This window comes from Mchenga conophoros, linkage group LG3 (assembly GCF_057382185.1).
Source record: "Mchenga conophoros isolate Kocher_MC1m ecotype Shallow Benthic linkage group LG3, M_conophoros_male_GT1.1, whole genome shotgun sequence".
NCBI lineage: Eukaryota > Metazoa > Chordata > Actinopteri > Cichliformes > Cichlidae > Mchenga > Mchenga conophoros.
Genome location: NC_140528.1, coordinates 33,304,376 through 33,320,941, shown reverse-complemented (window position 1 = coordinate 33,320,941; position 16,566 = coordinate 33,304,376). Strand labels below are relative to the sequence as shown.

Sequence of the window (16,566 nt, the reverse complement as noted above, 5' to 3'; positions counted from 1 at the left end):
CTAAAACAATGATGCATGTTAGTCATGTGATGCAGGCATGTGACCAATTAAACAAAGATAGTGGAGAGCATTATACAGCAGCAGTTTTGACAGTCCTATTAAAGATGAATATCAGTCTGCACATGCTCCACAGAGCTTTTCTTCAAATTCTTTAATTCTCTCTCGCTTTTGCAACTTTGTACTTTTGTGTTACTCGCAGCAACAACTCCACCTCATTGTTAGTCCATTTTAAAACTCGGTGCTTTTCCTCCACCTTTTGCTGCGACGTTTCAAACAGCTGGAAAGTGAATAAGCGGCAGACAGAAATGAGACCGGTCGAATCGTCTTGCGTTTCACGCATGCGCAGGACTGGAACGTAAGCGTTTTCAGCCGTCTTAATGTGGACGCACAACTCTGTGAAAACGACTGAAAACACTAGTGTGGACGCGGAGCACTGTTTTCAAATCTATCCGGGCGAGTGTGGACGTAGCCTAAGTGGCACCATGGAGAAATGAGGTGGTGCTCTAGAGCCTAATGAAGTGAACAGAGTGAAGATTTGTGTAGAAGCAGGAAGTGTGATCAGCTGCACTCACCACTGTTGCTGAGAGGAACCTGATGGACTCCAGTGAATCTTCTTTTAGAGACAAACAGGACTCGACTGCAGCTCTGCTGCTGCTCTCTCACACTTTCACTTCTGCAAAATGACGTTGAGCTTCTTGTTTTTCAGCTGTTGCTCCGCCTCTTCCTGCCTCTCCCTTTACAGGAATCAGCCGGTCTGTACTCAGTGACTGTGTGCAGCGGGTGGGAGGTACATACAGTCTGTACTGAAGTAGAAGTACTACTGTTAAAAATACAGCAAGTACTAATTCAACTTCTTTACTCAAGTAAAAGTAAAAAGTACTGGCTGTGAAATGAGAGTAAAAAGAGCTGATTGAAGAACATTTCTAACACTTGTTCCATTGGCAGATTTTTTTCACTTATTTCAAGCTAAAATATTTATTAGAATTCAAATTTAGACAGAAACAAAGTGAATAATATTATTTTATTATCACGTTGATGCAGCACATGGTTCAGTTAGCTTTGTATAAACACGTTAAAACTCTCTATTTTTTCTCTGGTTTCAAGATTCACTGTCTTGAAAAAAGTTCATATCCGGTGGCGGACCCCCTCAGACATCAGTGCGTTGGTGGTTCTTTGTGTCCGGGGATGGGCGTCCAGGTACACACCGGCTCATTCCTTGGTGGCTGCTTATCGGGGCCTGGAGCCTGGGGCTCGCTTGGGCCACTTCGGGGGTGGGGTGCAACCGACCTCTCGGCCTGGGGCTCGGTCACTCAGGCACAGCTGGCTGCCGGCGGAGCTCACGGGCGCGTCACTGCAACTCCCCCTGGCTTCTGCTCCGCGGCTGCTGAGTGAGCCCTCATCTGGGACTCTCCTCAGCTCTTTCTGGGACAGTGGCGCGGCTGCCCCTCTGTTGGTCTTCCTTGGTCTCTTGTGTTCTGGGGGCCTCTGGATGTCTGGAGTTTTGATCTCCTCCATACCTGCTTCATGCCCTGGAGGACGGGGCTGTGGCCCCCCCACACCCTCTAGCAGATCATTACATGAAGGAACCTTTTAAAAACAAGCGCGTCCATGCTCACAGGTGTACACACGGGTGATCACACCCACAAACTACACCCTTTTTGGCTCCTACCTCAAAGCACACTGTGTTCTGTCGATCTTACAATAATGTTTAATATTTAGTATTTACTGTTATAGTCACATAGATCATCGTGATGTTGTTTATGCGATTGCTCTAGTCTTCCTCTGCTTGTTTTCTTTTTTCTTTCTCAACAGGTGATCCAGGGAAAGGAAAAAGAGAAAAAAAAAGGTGATGAAGCAGATTTTCATCGTGTTTTCTCTCTCTCTCTCTCTTTTCCTTTTTCTTTCTCTCTCCTTCGGTTAACTTTCTTCTGAACTTTTCTTCTTGTTTTTTTTTCTCGTCCCCGAGTCCAGTCTGGCCTGATTACAATAACTTATAAAAATAACTAATAAAGATCAAATAAACTATGACAATCAAGTGGACCAGTATTGCAAAAGGCCCACTTGGGAAAGTAAATCTGTTGGGCATTTGTCTTGGCCTTCAGACATAATTCTGATTGCTACAGTGCCAGACAGGACACACACACACACACACACACACACACACACACACACACACACACACACACACACACACACACACACACACACAAAGAAAAAGATAGACCTGAAAAGCTCAATTGAAGGCCGGAGAGCCCTGATGCCAAAGGATCCCAAGAAGCAAGTGGTCTCACCCGAATACCTCGGTACCTCATACTGAATCCTGTCCATGCCCGCTATGGCTCCCCACACCCACTATCAGATCGTTACACGGAAAAACCTTTTGAATATAAGTGCACACAGGGGTGCGTCAAGATGAACCGAATCAACCTTTTGGGACTGCAGGGAGGGCACTGGCTGCCTCGAGAGCGAAATGCCGTGACCTGTTATTGGAGATACAACATCAGGAAATCTTTATATGGTATTAACCTGCTGTGCCCAGAAAATGGCACAGCTCATGGTGTGTTTGAAAAGCTGGGAAATCTAATATTGGATGCACTTAAGCTGCAACTGGGAACCAGCAAAGTAACACATTCACATTTAATGAAGTTTGGTGTGAGTGAGCAAGTATTTCACTGAGGCAGTTCAGTTCAGGGGGATGTGTAGGCTGGGATATCATCCACGTAGGCTTCTAGTTGAACAGCGTTGACCAGCCTCATCAGGAATGTTGCTCGTTCACGTCTGCTAAATTTTTAAATCCAAAACTTCAATTATATTGTACGAAATGGTCACGTGTGACAAAAGCATGTATGCATGATTACAGTTTTTACTGCCACGAGGACTGGACCGGATTCTGGACCGGAGTTTTTCCCATTTTGTGGATAAGCTGTCGGTCCACCGTTTACCTCAGCTGTCAATGCTGGAGCTGAGAAATGTCCACTTTTATTTACTCTCAAACAGGGTGTAAAACTTTGTGCAAGTTAATAAAGCTCACTGCTGACCGAGGACAGCCATGCTGAGGTGAGCTGTCGACGATATGCTAAACTGTTGGTTAGCGTTGGTATTAGCCTCTGTTAGCCTCTGCTAGCTGCAAACAGCAGCTAACAGAGGCTTTTCCACTTTCCTTGAAGTGGATCCTTCATCATTTGTTTCTATTCATGTGTTTTTGGCAGTTCTAGTAAATTGTAAACTCAGTCAAGAAAATCTAGATAAATGACAGATTTGTGTATGAAATGTTTTTAAGTATAGTTTTTAAAGTACTTCATCTGGAAACAGACTGTTTTTCAATCAGGCCTAATACTTTTCTTATGTTGAAAGCTGATAGAGGACAGGGTTTGATGAATATCTGTGAGAGATTAGAGATTCAGAACAGAAACGCTAAGGCTGCTAGTGTTTGTCTTTATACCATTTTTCTTGTATCCACTGATATTAGCTAATAAATGTACGGTCTGTACATTTCTTCTGTGTGTGATGATGATTTATTTGTATAAAGAAAAAACTAGCTGTCACAACACAAATCAGTCAAATGTCTGATGTTCTACATATGTATATGTGTTACAGTGCTGCATTTCTGTCCTGACCTTTGACCCCATGCTCAGACTAAAGGTTCACACAGGCTGGTGTGTAAAAACAGCTAACAATGCATTTCTGTGTAAAGCATCATTTGTAGTAAACATTTAATGCCTGTTTCAGTTTTACACAACCTGATGGAAAAGAGAAGGAGAGCAAAGGTCAGTGAAGGGAATGACTGTAGTGCAAATACAGGTGATGTCAGTGAGGATGTGACCCTGCTGCCCTCTCCTAAACAGAGGAGACATTGTTACCCCAATACTGTCAGGCCAACATCAGCAATAAAACAGGGAAGATGTGGGGTTAATGCGCACTAATGTTAAAGAGGATTGTGTCACAGGGTTTTAGAGAAGCATTACATGTTAACTACAGTAGCTCCATAATGAATGAGTAACACGGGAAAAAGCTGTCCTGTAAAATTCAAACAAATCAAACAGTTGGAGCTGTTTAGTAAAGGAGCCGCCTACTAATATCATGTAAAAATGTTTAAGAATTCAAGAAAATTGCCGTATTTCCTGGACTACAAAGTGCACCTGAATATTAGCCGCACAAGCTAAAATCAGGGGAAAATCCTGTTTTGTACATACATTACCGCACGTGACTAAAAGCCGCCGGTGTTTCAATGTTGACTTATCATATGTAAGAGAATATGCACAAAGCGAATTGTCAGGAAAGAGATGGCTGTTTGGAGACACACCCCTTTTATTAATATTTTGAAAAACAAGTTATGGGTACATATTTGCATAACTTTTTAGGTATATGTACAAGTAGCGGTAATTACAAGTACGAAACATGTACTGTGCTTCATAAATGGGTAACAAATGTAGTACATAACAATAACCTACAGCACACCAGAAAAATAGATTCGGACTACTGTTATGTATGAACCAAGAATTATTGTGTGCTATGCAAGCCATCGCCAGTAGGGGGCACCACGCCCAGTTATGTGTGTGTGTTACTTCTGTGTTATCCCAATAAAGAAGAAGTCAACTTGTAAACAAACTATTGTGTGTGCAGTCTGACTCGGCATAAGCTCTAATAGTGTATTGACACTACAGTGGAAATATAACAACTACCTTTTAGGCTCAGGTGCAGCGACACGGCTTTAACAAGAAGAAAAGTCAGTCATTCACCATCTTTCTCTTCTTCCTGCGCACTAAAACCACCAAAGTCCTCTTCTCCAGTGTCGGATACAAACAGGCTCAGGGTGGCTTCCTCATCCACTCTCAGCTTCTTTCCTTCGTTGTCACTTTCAAAACCAAAGAAATCCTCGTTGTCAGTGTCAGAGTCGAACACCCTCTGAAGGGCCGTGGCGGTGTCCTCCTCTCCATCATGCAGCAGTCCAGCCCTTCGAAATCCGTTGGTGATCATGGATGTTTTCACACTTTTCCACGCTGTCAGATTCCACCGGTGGAGTTGAGCATAACTTGCTTCTCGCAAGTTTATCGCCGCTCATCATCCACGCCTCCTGCTGAACGCGAGGAGGAGGAGGAGGAGGAGGAGGATGGGAGATATGAGTGGTGATGGTGGTTGTTGTTGTTGTTGCTCTTTCTGTTGTTGCAACAGAGATTGGTGTCACAGAACCTGCAGGAGAGATGAGGAAGCTGGTTCAGTCAGTTTATCATCAGCTTAGCAGATTGGCTTTAAACAGGAAGTGATGTCAGTGTTCTGACCTCTGACCCTCAGAAAGCTCTGAGGAGATGATCCAAACTCATCAGTAGAACACCAGTAGAGACCTTCATCAGACTGCTGCACTTTAATGGTGATGAGTTTCTCTGATTTAGGTCCAACAGGACGTCCATTAAAGTAGAAATAAGCTGCAGCTGTGCCACCAATTTTGTTTTTACAGCATAGTGTGACATCACTTCCTGTCCTCACAGGAAGTGCAGGGATCTCCAGGATCACTTCTTTATCTGAGGAAAAGACCCACAGAGTGATGTAGAGGTGGTATAACAGTGTGCTGTTAGTCTGATGAAATGAATGACTTCATTACCTGATACAGTGATGTTGACTTCTTCACTCTTCTCTCCAGCTTCACCTTCACACCAGTAAACTCCACTGACTGGGCTGAACTCATCAAAAACACAGGATGGACCATTGAACCTCCCGAAGCCCCGCCCCCCTGCTCCACATGACTCAGTCCCACTTCCTGTGTCCCTCTTCACCGTCCATCCATCAGAGCCCAGCTGACCGTCACATGTCAGAGACACTGAGGCTGCTGTGAAGAACTGCTGAAGGTTTGGACTGACGCTCAGAGAGACTGGAGGACAGACGGACAGTTTCTATCAGTGTTTACACTCAGTGTTTGTCCTGGACCATGGTGCACTTCATCTACTCACCTGCACAAACAGTCAGTGCAGACAGCAGCAGCACACACACACCTGCAACAGGAGGTCAGAGGTCACTGAAGGTCAGAGGGCAGGAACCTGTTTCAATCTGGTCTTGTTCCAAAAACATCACATTAAAGGGGGGAGACCTTTAATTCACTTTTAAGGTTCTGTTTGGGCTTAAAAGTACATTTAGACTTATAAACATCACACAAAGCGCCAGCTCAGTTTTAACACATGCTGACGAAACTATGTTGGTACACTTGGTCTGAATGAGGTGGGCGTCATATCTGTTTTGACACTCCAACACCCTGCACCTAAACATTTCCCAAACTAAGCAGATTTTGGGGAATTGTTGATTATTGGAAGCAGAAGAGAAACTGCTCCCCACTCAGGCTTCATGAAGACTCAGCAGTTTGGGGTGGATGGGCAATAGGGAATAAAAGAGTAAGGGGTACAGCAGGCAAGAAAAGCATTCTCAGGATTAAACAGTCAGAACTTATAAACCAAAGCCATGGGATAAGGGTTAGTTGTTTATTCAGCATCAGCTGATGAATAAAAACCTGGAGAAGCTGCTTCATTGATCTTTATTCACAGGTTTGAGTCCCAGTTTGCTTCTGTTTGAAGCTCATCATGAGAAAAATAACAAAATGCACAAAAGTAAGGTAAATGACAAAAAACAGTCTCCAATCCTTTCATTAGAGTCCACATGAAGGAAAGTTTGCTCTCTATAGTGGAAGTGAAGACTACATAACAGGCAGACCAGAGGAGCATGTGGTACCTGCAGCTAGCAGTTGTGGTTTCCTGAATGAAAATTGATCTTCGATAAAAAAAAGAGGTTGCCTGACTTCTCTACAAGTCAACATGTTAAAGACAACAAACTGGATATGAAGGTCCAACTCTCTGAGTCCAGAACACACGATGGATCTGAACTTTAAAACAATAAAAACACTAAAGAAGAAGAGTGAACTCTTCTTCTCGCATAAACGTAACTTCAGACTTTGGACAGACCTGAAGAGATTTCATTTTAGAGTCAGTCAGTGAGAGCATCCAGCACACACTCTGTTACTGTGTTATAAGATAAATGAACGCTATGAGTGAGTGAAGGATTTCAGCGTTTGACTCACCGAGGAGCAGAGACACAGATGAAGTCTTCATGATGTCGGGATGACGACTGGCAGCAGAGTGACACCTTCAGCTTCACCACTTCCCTGTCAAGATCATCACGCTGCTGCTTCTGGACAGCGAGGACGAGGAAGAGCTGGTGATGCGCAGTTAGCTGATTTGGATCAAAGCTGGCTCCTTATTTGGTACAGAGGAGGGAAGTAGAGGGCGGAGGTGGCTGTGAGCTGGGGTTTAAGAAGCTGCTGTACATCCAATCATCCAATCAACACTTAGGAACTCTTTCAAACCAGCAATCAGCAGCATCCACCTGCCTCAACAGTCAACACACACATATCCATACTCACATCTCAGAGAAAGCAGAGAAAGATGCACACCATCCCGTGGGAGGAGCCAAACGTCTAAAAATATTTGACCATGTGATCATGTATCATGAAATTTATCCCCACCCCAAAATCAAACATTTCTCCCCTAAAAGAAATGGACTTGGGGTTCAGAGTGTGTTTGGGGAGTGTGGGTTCAATTTGTCTCCACACTGGGTGAGTGCTGAATATTTGTATATGTGTGTATGAGGGTGGTGTATGTTTGTGTCTGTGTGTGCATGTTTGTCTATGTCTATGTGTCAAGTCAGGTCTCACATACTGGCTCACTCCCGGCGGCTGCTTGGCAGGGCCTGGCATCCGTGACTCCGTCAGGCTACTTTGGGGGGTGGAGGGCCCTCAAACCTCGGGCCTCGGTCTGCTCTGGTGCAGCTGGCTGCCGGCCCTCTCTGACTTCTGCACTGTGGCTACTGGGTGACATCCCATATAGGCATCTCTTCAGCTCTTTCAAGGTGGGTGGAGCATCTGCCCATCCGGTGGTCCTGGGGGGGGGGCTGAATCTATGACTCCCCACACCCACTATAAGATTGTTACACGGAAAAACCTTTTGAATACAAGTGCACACAGGTGTGCGTCAAGATGAACCGAATCAACCTTTTGGGACTGCAGGGAGGGCACTGGCTGCCTCGAGAGCGAAATGCCGTGACCTGTTATTGGAGATACAACATCAGGAAATCTTTATATGGTTTTAACCTGCTGTGCCCAGAAAATGGCACAGCTCATGGTGTGTTTGAAAAGCTGGGAAATCTAATATTGGATGCACTTAAGCTGCAACTGGGAACCAGCAAGGTAACACATTCACATTTAATGAAGTTTGGTGTGAGTGAGCAAGTATTTCACTGAGGCAGTACAGTTCAGGGGGATGTGTAGGCTGGGATATCATCCACGTAGGCTTCTAGTTGAACAGCGTTGACCAGCCTCATCAGGAATGTTGCTCGTTCACGTCTGCTAAATTTTTAAATCCAAAACTTCAATTATATTGTACGAAATGGTCAGGTGTGACAAAAGCATGTATGCATGATTACAGTTTTTACTGCCACGAGGACTGGACCGGATTCTGGACCGGAGTTTTTCCCATTTTGTGGATAAGCTGTCGGTCCACCGTTTACCTCAGCTGTCAATGCTGGAGCTGAGAAATGTCCACTTTTATTTACTCTCAAACAGGGTGTAAAACTTTGTGAAAGGAGTCTTGTGCAACCAGTGTTGGGGAGTAACGCAATACATGTACCGCCGTTACGTATTTAAAATACAAAATATGAGTAACTGTATTCCGTTACAGTTACCGTTTAAAAAGGTGGTATTCAGAATACAGTTACTTTGTTGAAATAAATGGATTACACTGCGGTACTTTCCTGTTTCATATTGTCGCGGGTCAGGACTGTTTGGGTTTTGTTTGACAGCTACGTTCTGTAGTTCTGGGCGGCAGCGTTGCGGTTGCCATGGTTACAGGGTGACGCTCTCGCTCTGCGTGTTTCCTGGGTGAGAGAGCGCCTTTTTGTTGTTGTTGTTGTTGTGTTAAGCTAATAGGCAGAATGCAGAATGTAGCCTCACGGGCAGTGTAGTCCGTGCTGCAGGGAGAATGGACTGCCATACTCGTTATGTGTCTGTGAGCGCGAGGAGGGAGAAAAAGGAAAAGTAGGAGCTGTCATCGAGCAGAAACGGGAGCTGGAAGCATGTAAATATAATAATAACCACTGCAGCCAAGAAGAGTGCCTGACAAGCCCAGCTGTAAGTAAGCTGTTAAGACAGATTGCATGTCTCCCTGGAAGCCCTAAAGATTACTTGGAAAACTTATCAGAGGGCAGTTAAGGCCGATAAACACTCCTACTTTTCTCAATTTATTTCAGCCAACTCTCACAACCCTCGTGTTTTATACAATACGATTAATTCTGTACTTAACTTGGAGGGTTACAACCTTTTGCCGTCCTCTGAGGCTATGTGCAATAAGTTTATTACCTTTTTTGTGGACAAGGTTGCTACCCTGAGGCCTCTGATTCCACCTATTGTTGATCCGGCCATGCATGCTCCTTGCTCAAGCCTATTCCCTGCTTTTGCACCGATTTCTCTGCGTGACTTAGAGGAGTTGGTGCTACATGCTAAGCCCTGTGGCTCCCCAAATGATGTTGTTACTCCCCGCTTTCTCCAAAAAGTATTTCCCATCATTGGACCTTATATCCTGAAAATTATCAATACTAGTCTGTTAACCGGTCATGTTCCTAGTGGGTTTAAACGTGCAGTCATACACCCCTTACTTAAGAAACCTGGCCTTGATAGTTCTACTATGTCAAATTTTAGACCTATCTCCAAACTTCCCTTTTTAAGCAGGGATCTATCCTTGGGCCATTACTTTTCTCGCTGTATTTACTCCCCCTTGGTGTGATTTTTTTCGTAAACACCGAGTGTCATTTCATTTGTATGCCGATGACTGTCAGCTTTACTTACCTTTTAGTCATTTGGATACCTCCCCATGTCAATCACTGCTTGACTGTCTTAGCGATATTAAATTATGGATGGCAAATAATTTTTTGAATTTTAATGGTCACAAAACGGAAGCAATTTTATATGGCCCGCATCGTTCTACTGATTCTCCAGATGTTGATTTTGGTGATTTGACCTCTCATCTGAAAAGTTCAGTCACTAATCTTGGTGTTAAACTTGATTCTGCGCTTACTTTTGAAGGTCATGTAAATGGAGTGATAAAATTAGCTTTTTATCACCTCAGACGCCTGTCGAAGGTTAAGCCTTTCCTTTCCAAACCCAATTTGGAAACTCTTATTCATGCTTTTATCACCTCACGTCTGGACTATTGTAATTCCCTTTTAATAGGGGTCGGGTCGGGCACCTTGTCACGCCTGCAGTTGGTGCAAAATGCGGCGGTGCGATTTTTAACCGGTAGTAGGAAATTTGATCACATCACTCCGGTTCTGGCTTCCTTGCATTGGCTTCCCATTGAATTTAGGGTTCGTTTTAAAGTCCTTTTATTGGTTTTTAAATCTTTAAATGGTCTGGCTCCTGTCTATTTATCTGATTTGCTGAAGCCACATGTTCCTCCTCGCTCGCTCCGTTCAGCTGAGCAGCTGTTGCTGTCGGTCCCTAAGTCGCGGCTGAAATGCAGAGGAGACCGTGCCTTTTCAATTGCGGCTCCGATGCTCTGGAATAACCTTCCCCTCCAAATTAGACAAGCGTCATCAGTGCAGGTCTTTAAGTTCAGATTAAAAACCTATTTTTATTCCCTGGCTTTTAACTCTGTAGGAAACTGACACCTTCTTATTTATTTTATTGTATGTAATGATTTTATGGTATTTTTAATTTGGTTGTTGTTTTGATCTGTGTTGTTCAGCACTTTGGTCTGCCTGGTGTGTTCTTAAAGTGTTATACAGATAAACGATGATGATGATGATGATGATGACTCGACTGTACGCTGTGTTTGTGTTTTCCTCCAATACAATAACTTCCATTGCAGCAGCCTTTCAACGCCTCTCTCTGTCTCTGCTAGCAAAGTTGACCCAGACAACAAAGTAAAGCTAGTTTTCAGCTACGAGCCCGACACGGACCCGACGTATGAGCCAGAGGTCCTTTACTACGGTTTGGAGTCACGGACCTTCAGTAACAGTAATAAATCACAGCAATAGTACATTCACGTAGTTGTAAACAGCATGATAATATATTAAGTAATCCAAAGTATTCAGAATACGTTACTCTCATTGAGTAACGCAACGGAATAAGTTACATTTTGGGGCATGTAATCTGTAATCTGCAATGGAATACATTTTAAAAGTAACCTTCCCAACACTGTGTGCAAGTTAATAAAGCTCACTGCTGACCGAGGACAGCCATGCTGAGGTGAGCTGTCGACGATATGCTAAACTGTTGGTTAGCGTTGGTATTAGCCTCTGTTAGACTGTGCCAGCTGCAAACAGCAGCTAACAGAGGCTTTTCCACTTTCCTTGAAGTGGATCCTTCATCATTTGTTTCTATTCATGTTTTTTTGGCAGTTCTAGTAAATTGTAAACTCAGTCAAGAAAATCTGGATAAATCACAGATATTTTTAAAGTACTTCATCTGCAAACAGACTGTTTTTCAATCAGGCCTAATACTTTTCTTATGTTGAAAGCTGATAGAGGACAGGGTTTGATGAATATCTGTGAGAGATTAGAGATTCAGAACAGAAACGCTAAGGCTGCTAGTGTTTGTCTTCATACCATTTTTCTTGTATCCACTGATATTAGCTAATAAATGTACGGTCTGCACATTTCTTCTGTGTGTGATGATGATTTATTTGTATAAAGAAAAAACTAGCTGTCACAACACAAATCAGTCAAATGTCTGATGTTTTACATATGTATATGTGTTACAGTGCTGCATTTCTGTCCTGACCTTTGACCCCATGCTCAGACTAAAGGTTCACACAGGCTGGTGTGTAAAAACAGCTAACAATGCATTTCTGTGTAAAGCATCATTTGTAGTAAACATTTAATGCCTGTTTCAGTTTTACACAACCTGATGGAAAAGAGAAGGAGAGCAAAGGTCAGTGAAGGGAACGACTGTAGTGCAAATACAGGTGATGTCAGTGAGGATGTGACCCTGCTGCCCTCTCCTAAACAGAGGAGACATTGTTACCCCAATACTGTCAGGCCAACATCAGCAATAAAACAGGGAAGATGTGGGGTTAATGCGCACTAATGTTAAAGAAGATTGTGTCACAGGGTTTTAGAGAAGCATTACATGTTAACTACAGTAGCTCCATAATGAATGAGTAACACGGGAAAAAGCTGTCCTGTAAAATTCAAACAAATCAAACAGTTGGAGCTGTTTAGTAAAGGAGCCGCCGACTAATATCATGTAAAAATGTGTAAGAATTCAAGAAAATTGTTTCACTTTCTTGTACACAAACCAAAGAAACTTCCAGACATTTCACCAGAAAAAGATGAATCTGTTGATCTCACAGTTTTCCATGCTTTCATCTCCTCCAGTCTCCTCACGTAGTGCAGACTTTACTCAGTCAAGAGTCCAGCTCGTTCAAAACTCTGCTGCCACACTTTCAGCATATTTAAAAAACAGCGCTACACTGGCTACCTGTGACTTTACCATATTAATGGCTACTTTTAAAGCGTTCCTTGAGCTTGTTGAGACCCACATTACAAATGATGTTACATCCTCAGATCAGAGCCCCAAATAAAGCTTATTGTTATTCATGTTTTTATTATTGGCTCCAATGGAGAGGTTGTTGTTCAGTTCCACCTGCAAACACAGATCCCGTTTGAGTTGCCTCAGGAAGCTCATCTAGTGCAAAACTGCCAAATCAAACATGCTGAGCTACCGGCTCCACCTGTTTATTATTTATTAATAATAAATTATAGAATGTGTTACTGTTTATCTGCAAGACCTCCATTAGGAACCTGGAATTTTAAATCATTATGCTATTATTATCATTTCAAAATGCCAATCACTGGCTGTCACTACAGGTCTGTGCTGGACTTTCAGTAACAGCCACTTCCATGCAACAACTGCCTGAAGCATAGTACACTAAAAATTCATTCTTTACAAATCCCTTTGCAGCCCTGGCAAAAGCCTGCTTTTAGTAAATGGTAGAAGGACTGGTTCTTATGTAGCACTTATATAGCGCTACTCTGACGCCACAGCCAGGGTTCAGTTTATCAGCAAGAGATTTTTATTTAAACAAAGGAATAAACTGAAGGCTTATTTTTGGCCAAGACAAACATCAAAGTTGAAGGCAGCTGGACATTTGGATGCAGAATGTACACTTTTTAAGCAATGGCAAGAAAAACAGATGAGCAGGGCCTTCATACTGAAAAACAGGACAAGCTCTAAATCTTAGCAGGGAGCTGACGGGACTGGCAGAGAGAAAATCCTCTTCTTCCCATCCTCCTTTAAATTTGATCTGGGAAACTCCATCAATAACTCAGCCCTGATGCACAAGAGAACGAGAATGAGTAGATGGTTAAAAGAGAATCCAGGAGATGGAAAGACAAGACGAATAGAGGAGCAAAGAAATTATCACAAGGACCCACAGTGGACAAAGGGTCATAATCATATTTTGTGAAGCAATAAGTTGTTGGATAACAGCTGAATGTGTACCTGCAATGTCCTCGGACTGGAGAAAACAACATGTGAGTGTGTATCTGTAATTTTATTGGCTGATTGTCTGAAGTTCATATCCTGATAGGTGACTTGACTCAGACTTGATGACAGCGTCCTTTCTGCAGGAATGAGAAAGACGAGGATTTAAACACGAGACAAATAATAAAAGATTCTAAACCGAAGACGTCTGCCAGCATGGAGCACAAACTGGGAGTCATCAGGATGCTACAACACAGAGCGAACACCATCCCCACAGACACAGCGGCCAGGAGGAACATCACATCAAGAAGGCCCTGAGTAAATGTGGTTATCCCAGCTAGTGATGTGTCGGTCGCGAAGGAAACTCTCAGAGCCGACTCTTTGACGTGAACGACACGAGCCGGCTCCTTATCGCGAGCCGTGGGTTTTTTTTTTCTCTCACCCTCTCTCTCTCGCACTTTTTTTTGCTTCACTGAGCAGAGGGGGGAGGGGCGGTAGTGACACTCAGTAGCACAGGAACAGAGCGGGAGGGAGAGAGAGAGAGCAGGGACAACAACGTCACATTAGAAAGGTATAGTAATCATCCACAACTATTTTCAGTTGCAGATGATAAAGGATTCAGAAAGTTTATTCATGCAGGTCCATATGACAGAGAATGTGCGTCTTCTTTTTGTTTTCATATTATAATTTATATTTAATTGTGTTGTGGTTTGCAGTGTTTTGTGTTGTTTCACTTTAAATTTGTAAAAGGAAAAAGCTGAAAATTTAAATAGTTAAAAGTTGAAATGTAATTAGTTGGTTTTTGTATTATATGATTTATTTATTACATTTTATGTGGAGTGAATAAAAAAGTATATTTACGGTGGCCCCTACAGACAAAGCACGTACAAACTCCGAAGCACATACAGAAGACAACAGAAGTGCTCCAGGATGCTAGGGGGCAGTGTTGAGCTTTTGTTACCTAGAGGCTACACAAGCCAGCAAGTACCAACGACCGGATTTGGTGTGTGGTAGTAACAGGCAGTGTTGGTCAAGTTACTTGAAAAAAGTAATCAGTAACTAATTACTGATTACTTCCCCCAAAAAGTAATCCCGTTACTTTACTGATTACTTATTTTGAAAAGTAATTAATTACTTAGTTACTTAGTTACTTTTTAAAAACATGATTTACAACCTGAAGAGGTGATAAAGCGATAGATCTTTCAGCCCAATTCCACTTTTTCTGCATAATCCATCATACAAAATGTAATCAAATGGAAAAGTCTCTTTTTTAACTTGTTTTATCAGTTTTAAGCTTTTAACTTTATGCATCAAGCAAAAATTTAATTATATGCAACATTCTCTGACTTGAATAAATTAGTTTAACATTTAAACCTATTTTCTGCACATTCCAGCACATAAAATAAAATGTTTTTTGTGTTTACACTCAGTCTTTCAAATAGATGCAAGTAAAACACAGCAGAAAATAAATAAAGTTAAAGACTCAGCGGTCCTGTTGCTCTATTTTCACCTGTAAAGCAGGAGTGGGGTAGGCGGAGGTTTACCCTGGTGCAGGTGGGCCGCGGTCAGTGGAAGAATCCACGAGTTTCTCTGTGAGTTTCCCATTACGTGGTAGCTACTCGGTGCTTGTTGGAAGTTTAGGGGTTTTTTCGCTGTAAAAAGAAGTTTTCTTCCCACGCACAACGGACACTAATGTTTTTGTCACTTTTTATGGAATCAAACTCAAAGTAAGGTCAGTACTTCCACGCTTTAAACGCTGCACGCTCATACTCTCTCCCACAATCGATATGTGATCCATTGTTGATCTGCACACAGCTGTTGTCACGAACGGCACACTCGCTTACGTCACTGTCGTGAGACATTCTGGCAAAAAATCACGGTTTTAGTAACGCAGTAACGCAGCGTTCCTACGGGAAAGTAACGGTAATCTAATCACCGTTTTTGCAATAGTAATCCCTTACTTTACTCGTTACTTGAAAAAAGTAATCAGTAACGCATTACTGCCCATCTCTGGTAACAGGTAAATGAACATTTGTTTAAATTATTTGAATATATATGAGTGCTTGTGTATAAATACACAAACAATACACACATGCTTTCATGCTTTCAATTGTGTAATTTAAGTGATCTGCTCTGCTTTGAAGTTCAGTTAAAGCTAGAAATGTGTTTTGGAGTTTGCACGTGCTTTGTGTCGTGGTCCTCGTGCCTCGCTGGCTCACTCTGTGTTTGGCAACATGTTTTGTTTGTTTTGTTTCCTTTGCGCTCTCTCTCCTCTGCTGGGGCGGTGCTCATTACGGGCCCCGCCCCTGGCCCACGCACCTGTGCTCACCGTCACACCTGCAGCCAATCCCAGCTGATTTGGAGCACTATTTATGACGGCGGACCTGAACCTGTATCTGTGAGTTTGAGACTATCCCTAACCTGGACGTCTTTCTCTGTGTGTATATAGATCTGCCCTGGACCCGAGCGAGTGTGTGTGTGTTTGGAACCCACTGAGAGCATGTATGGGATTAATCCCTGCTTCCCCCCGGACCCTGGAGCCCCGGACTGTTTTTAATTAAAGCAACAAAACAACCTGAAGAGCCGCTTGGGAGCCGGAAGAGCCGGTTCTCTAAAAAGAGCCGGAAATCCCATCACTAATTCCAGCTGGACTTTTGTCAAAACCTGTAGTGATACTGTTGTGACAGGAGTATCGGAGCAGTTGAGATGCATTTTTTCTAAACACTGGGTCTCTGTGGAATTTAAACCCCAAAACACGCTGCGCCAAAAATTGTTCCACCCCAAGGATCGGGTCTTATACTTTATCAATAAAAGTGTCTCTATATTTTTCATGTAAGATAAGTTCTCTGCTAAACAATGTGAATGGGGACAGTTTATAATTGAATTATAGTATATAATTACATAATTATTAAGGAAAATTTATTTTTCCATGTAAAATGTTTAATCTAATGAGCTCTGGGGGGTTTGACACACTTTATACCTATTTTTTTGTTCCAAAACAGCAAAGCTGCAACCAGAATAAGATCTAGAAGACCCAGAGAACCCAGAGC

The 16,566-nt window shown here is 42.8% G+C and overlaps 1 protein-coding gene across 1 annotated transcript; it reads right to left on the bottom strand.

The window, feature by feature from the left end:
* Positions 1-3,731: 3,731 nt before the first annotated feature.
* LOC146578259 (uncharacterized) lies at positions 3,732-7,711 on the bottom strand. The gene is made up of 7 exons (XM_085267789.1): positions 7,698-7,711; positions 7,061-7,235; positions 5,946-5,987; positions 5,600-5,866; positions 5,280-5,519; positions 5,045-5,190; positions 3,732-3,740 (listed from the first exon to the last, which is right to left on the bottom strand). Exons 2-7 carry the CDS (start codon positions 7,089-7,091, stop codon positions 3,732-3,734), a joined length of 735 nt encoding a protein of 244 aa, XP_085123915.1. The 5' UTR covers positions 7,092-7,235; positions 7,698-7,711.
* Between the last annotated feature and the right edge of the window lie 8,855 nt (positions 7,712-16,566).

Bases quoted from the DNA above. Each gene is read 5' to 3' on its own strand.
- LOC146578259 (XM_085267789.1), bottom strand. From the start codon at position 7,091: ATGAAGACTTCATCTGTGTCTCTGCTCCTCG. The intron at 5,867-5,945 runs GTGAGTAGATGA...TCTGTCCTCCAG, and splicing joins TGCACTGACTGTTTGTGCAG to TCTCTCTGAGCGTCAGTCCA. The intron at 5,191-5,279 runs GTCAGAACACTG...TCTCTCCTGCAG, and splicing joins GAGCTTTCTGAGGGTCAGAG to GTTCTGTGACACCAATCTCT.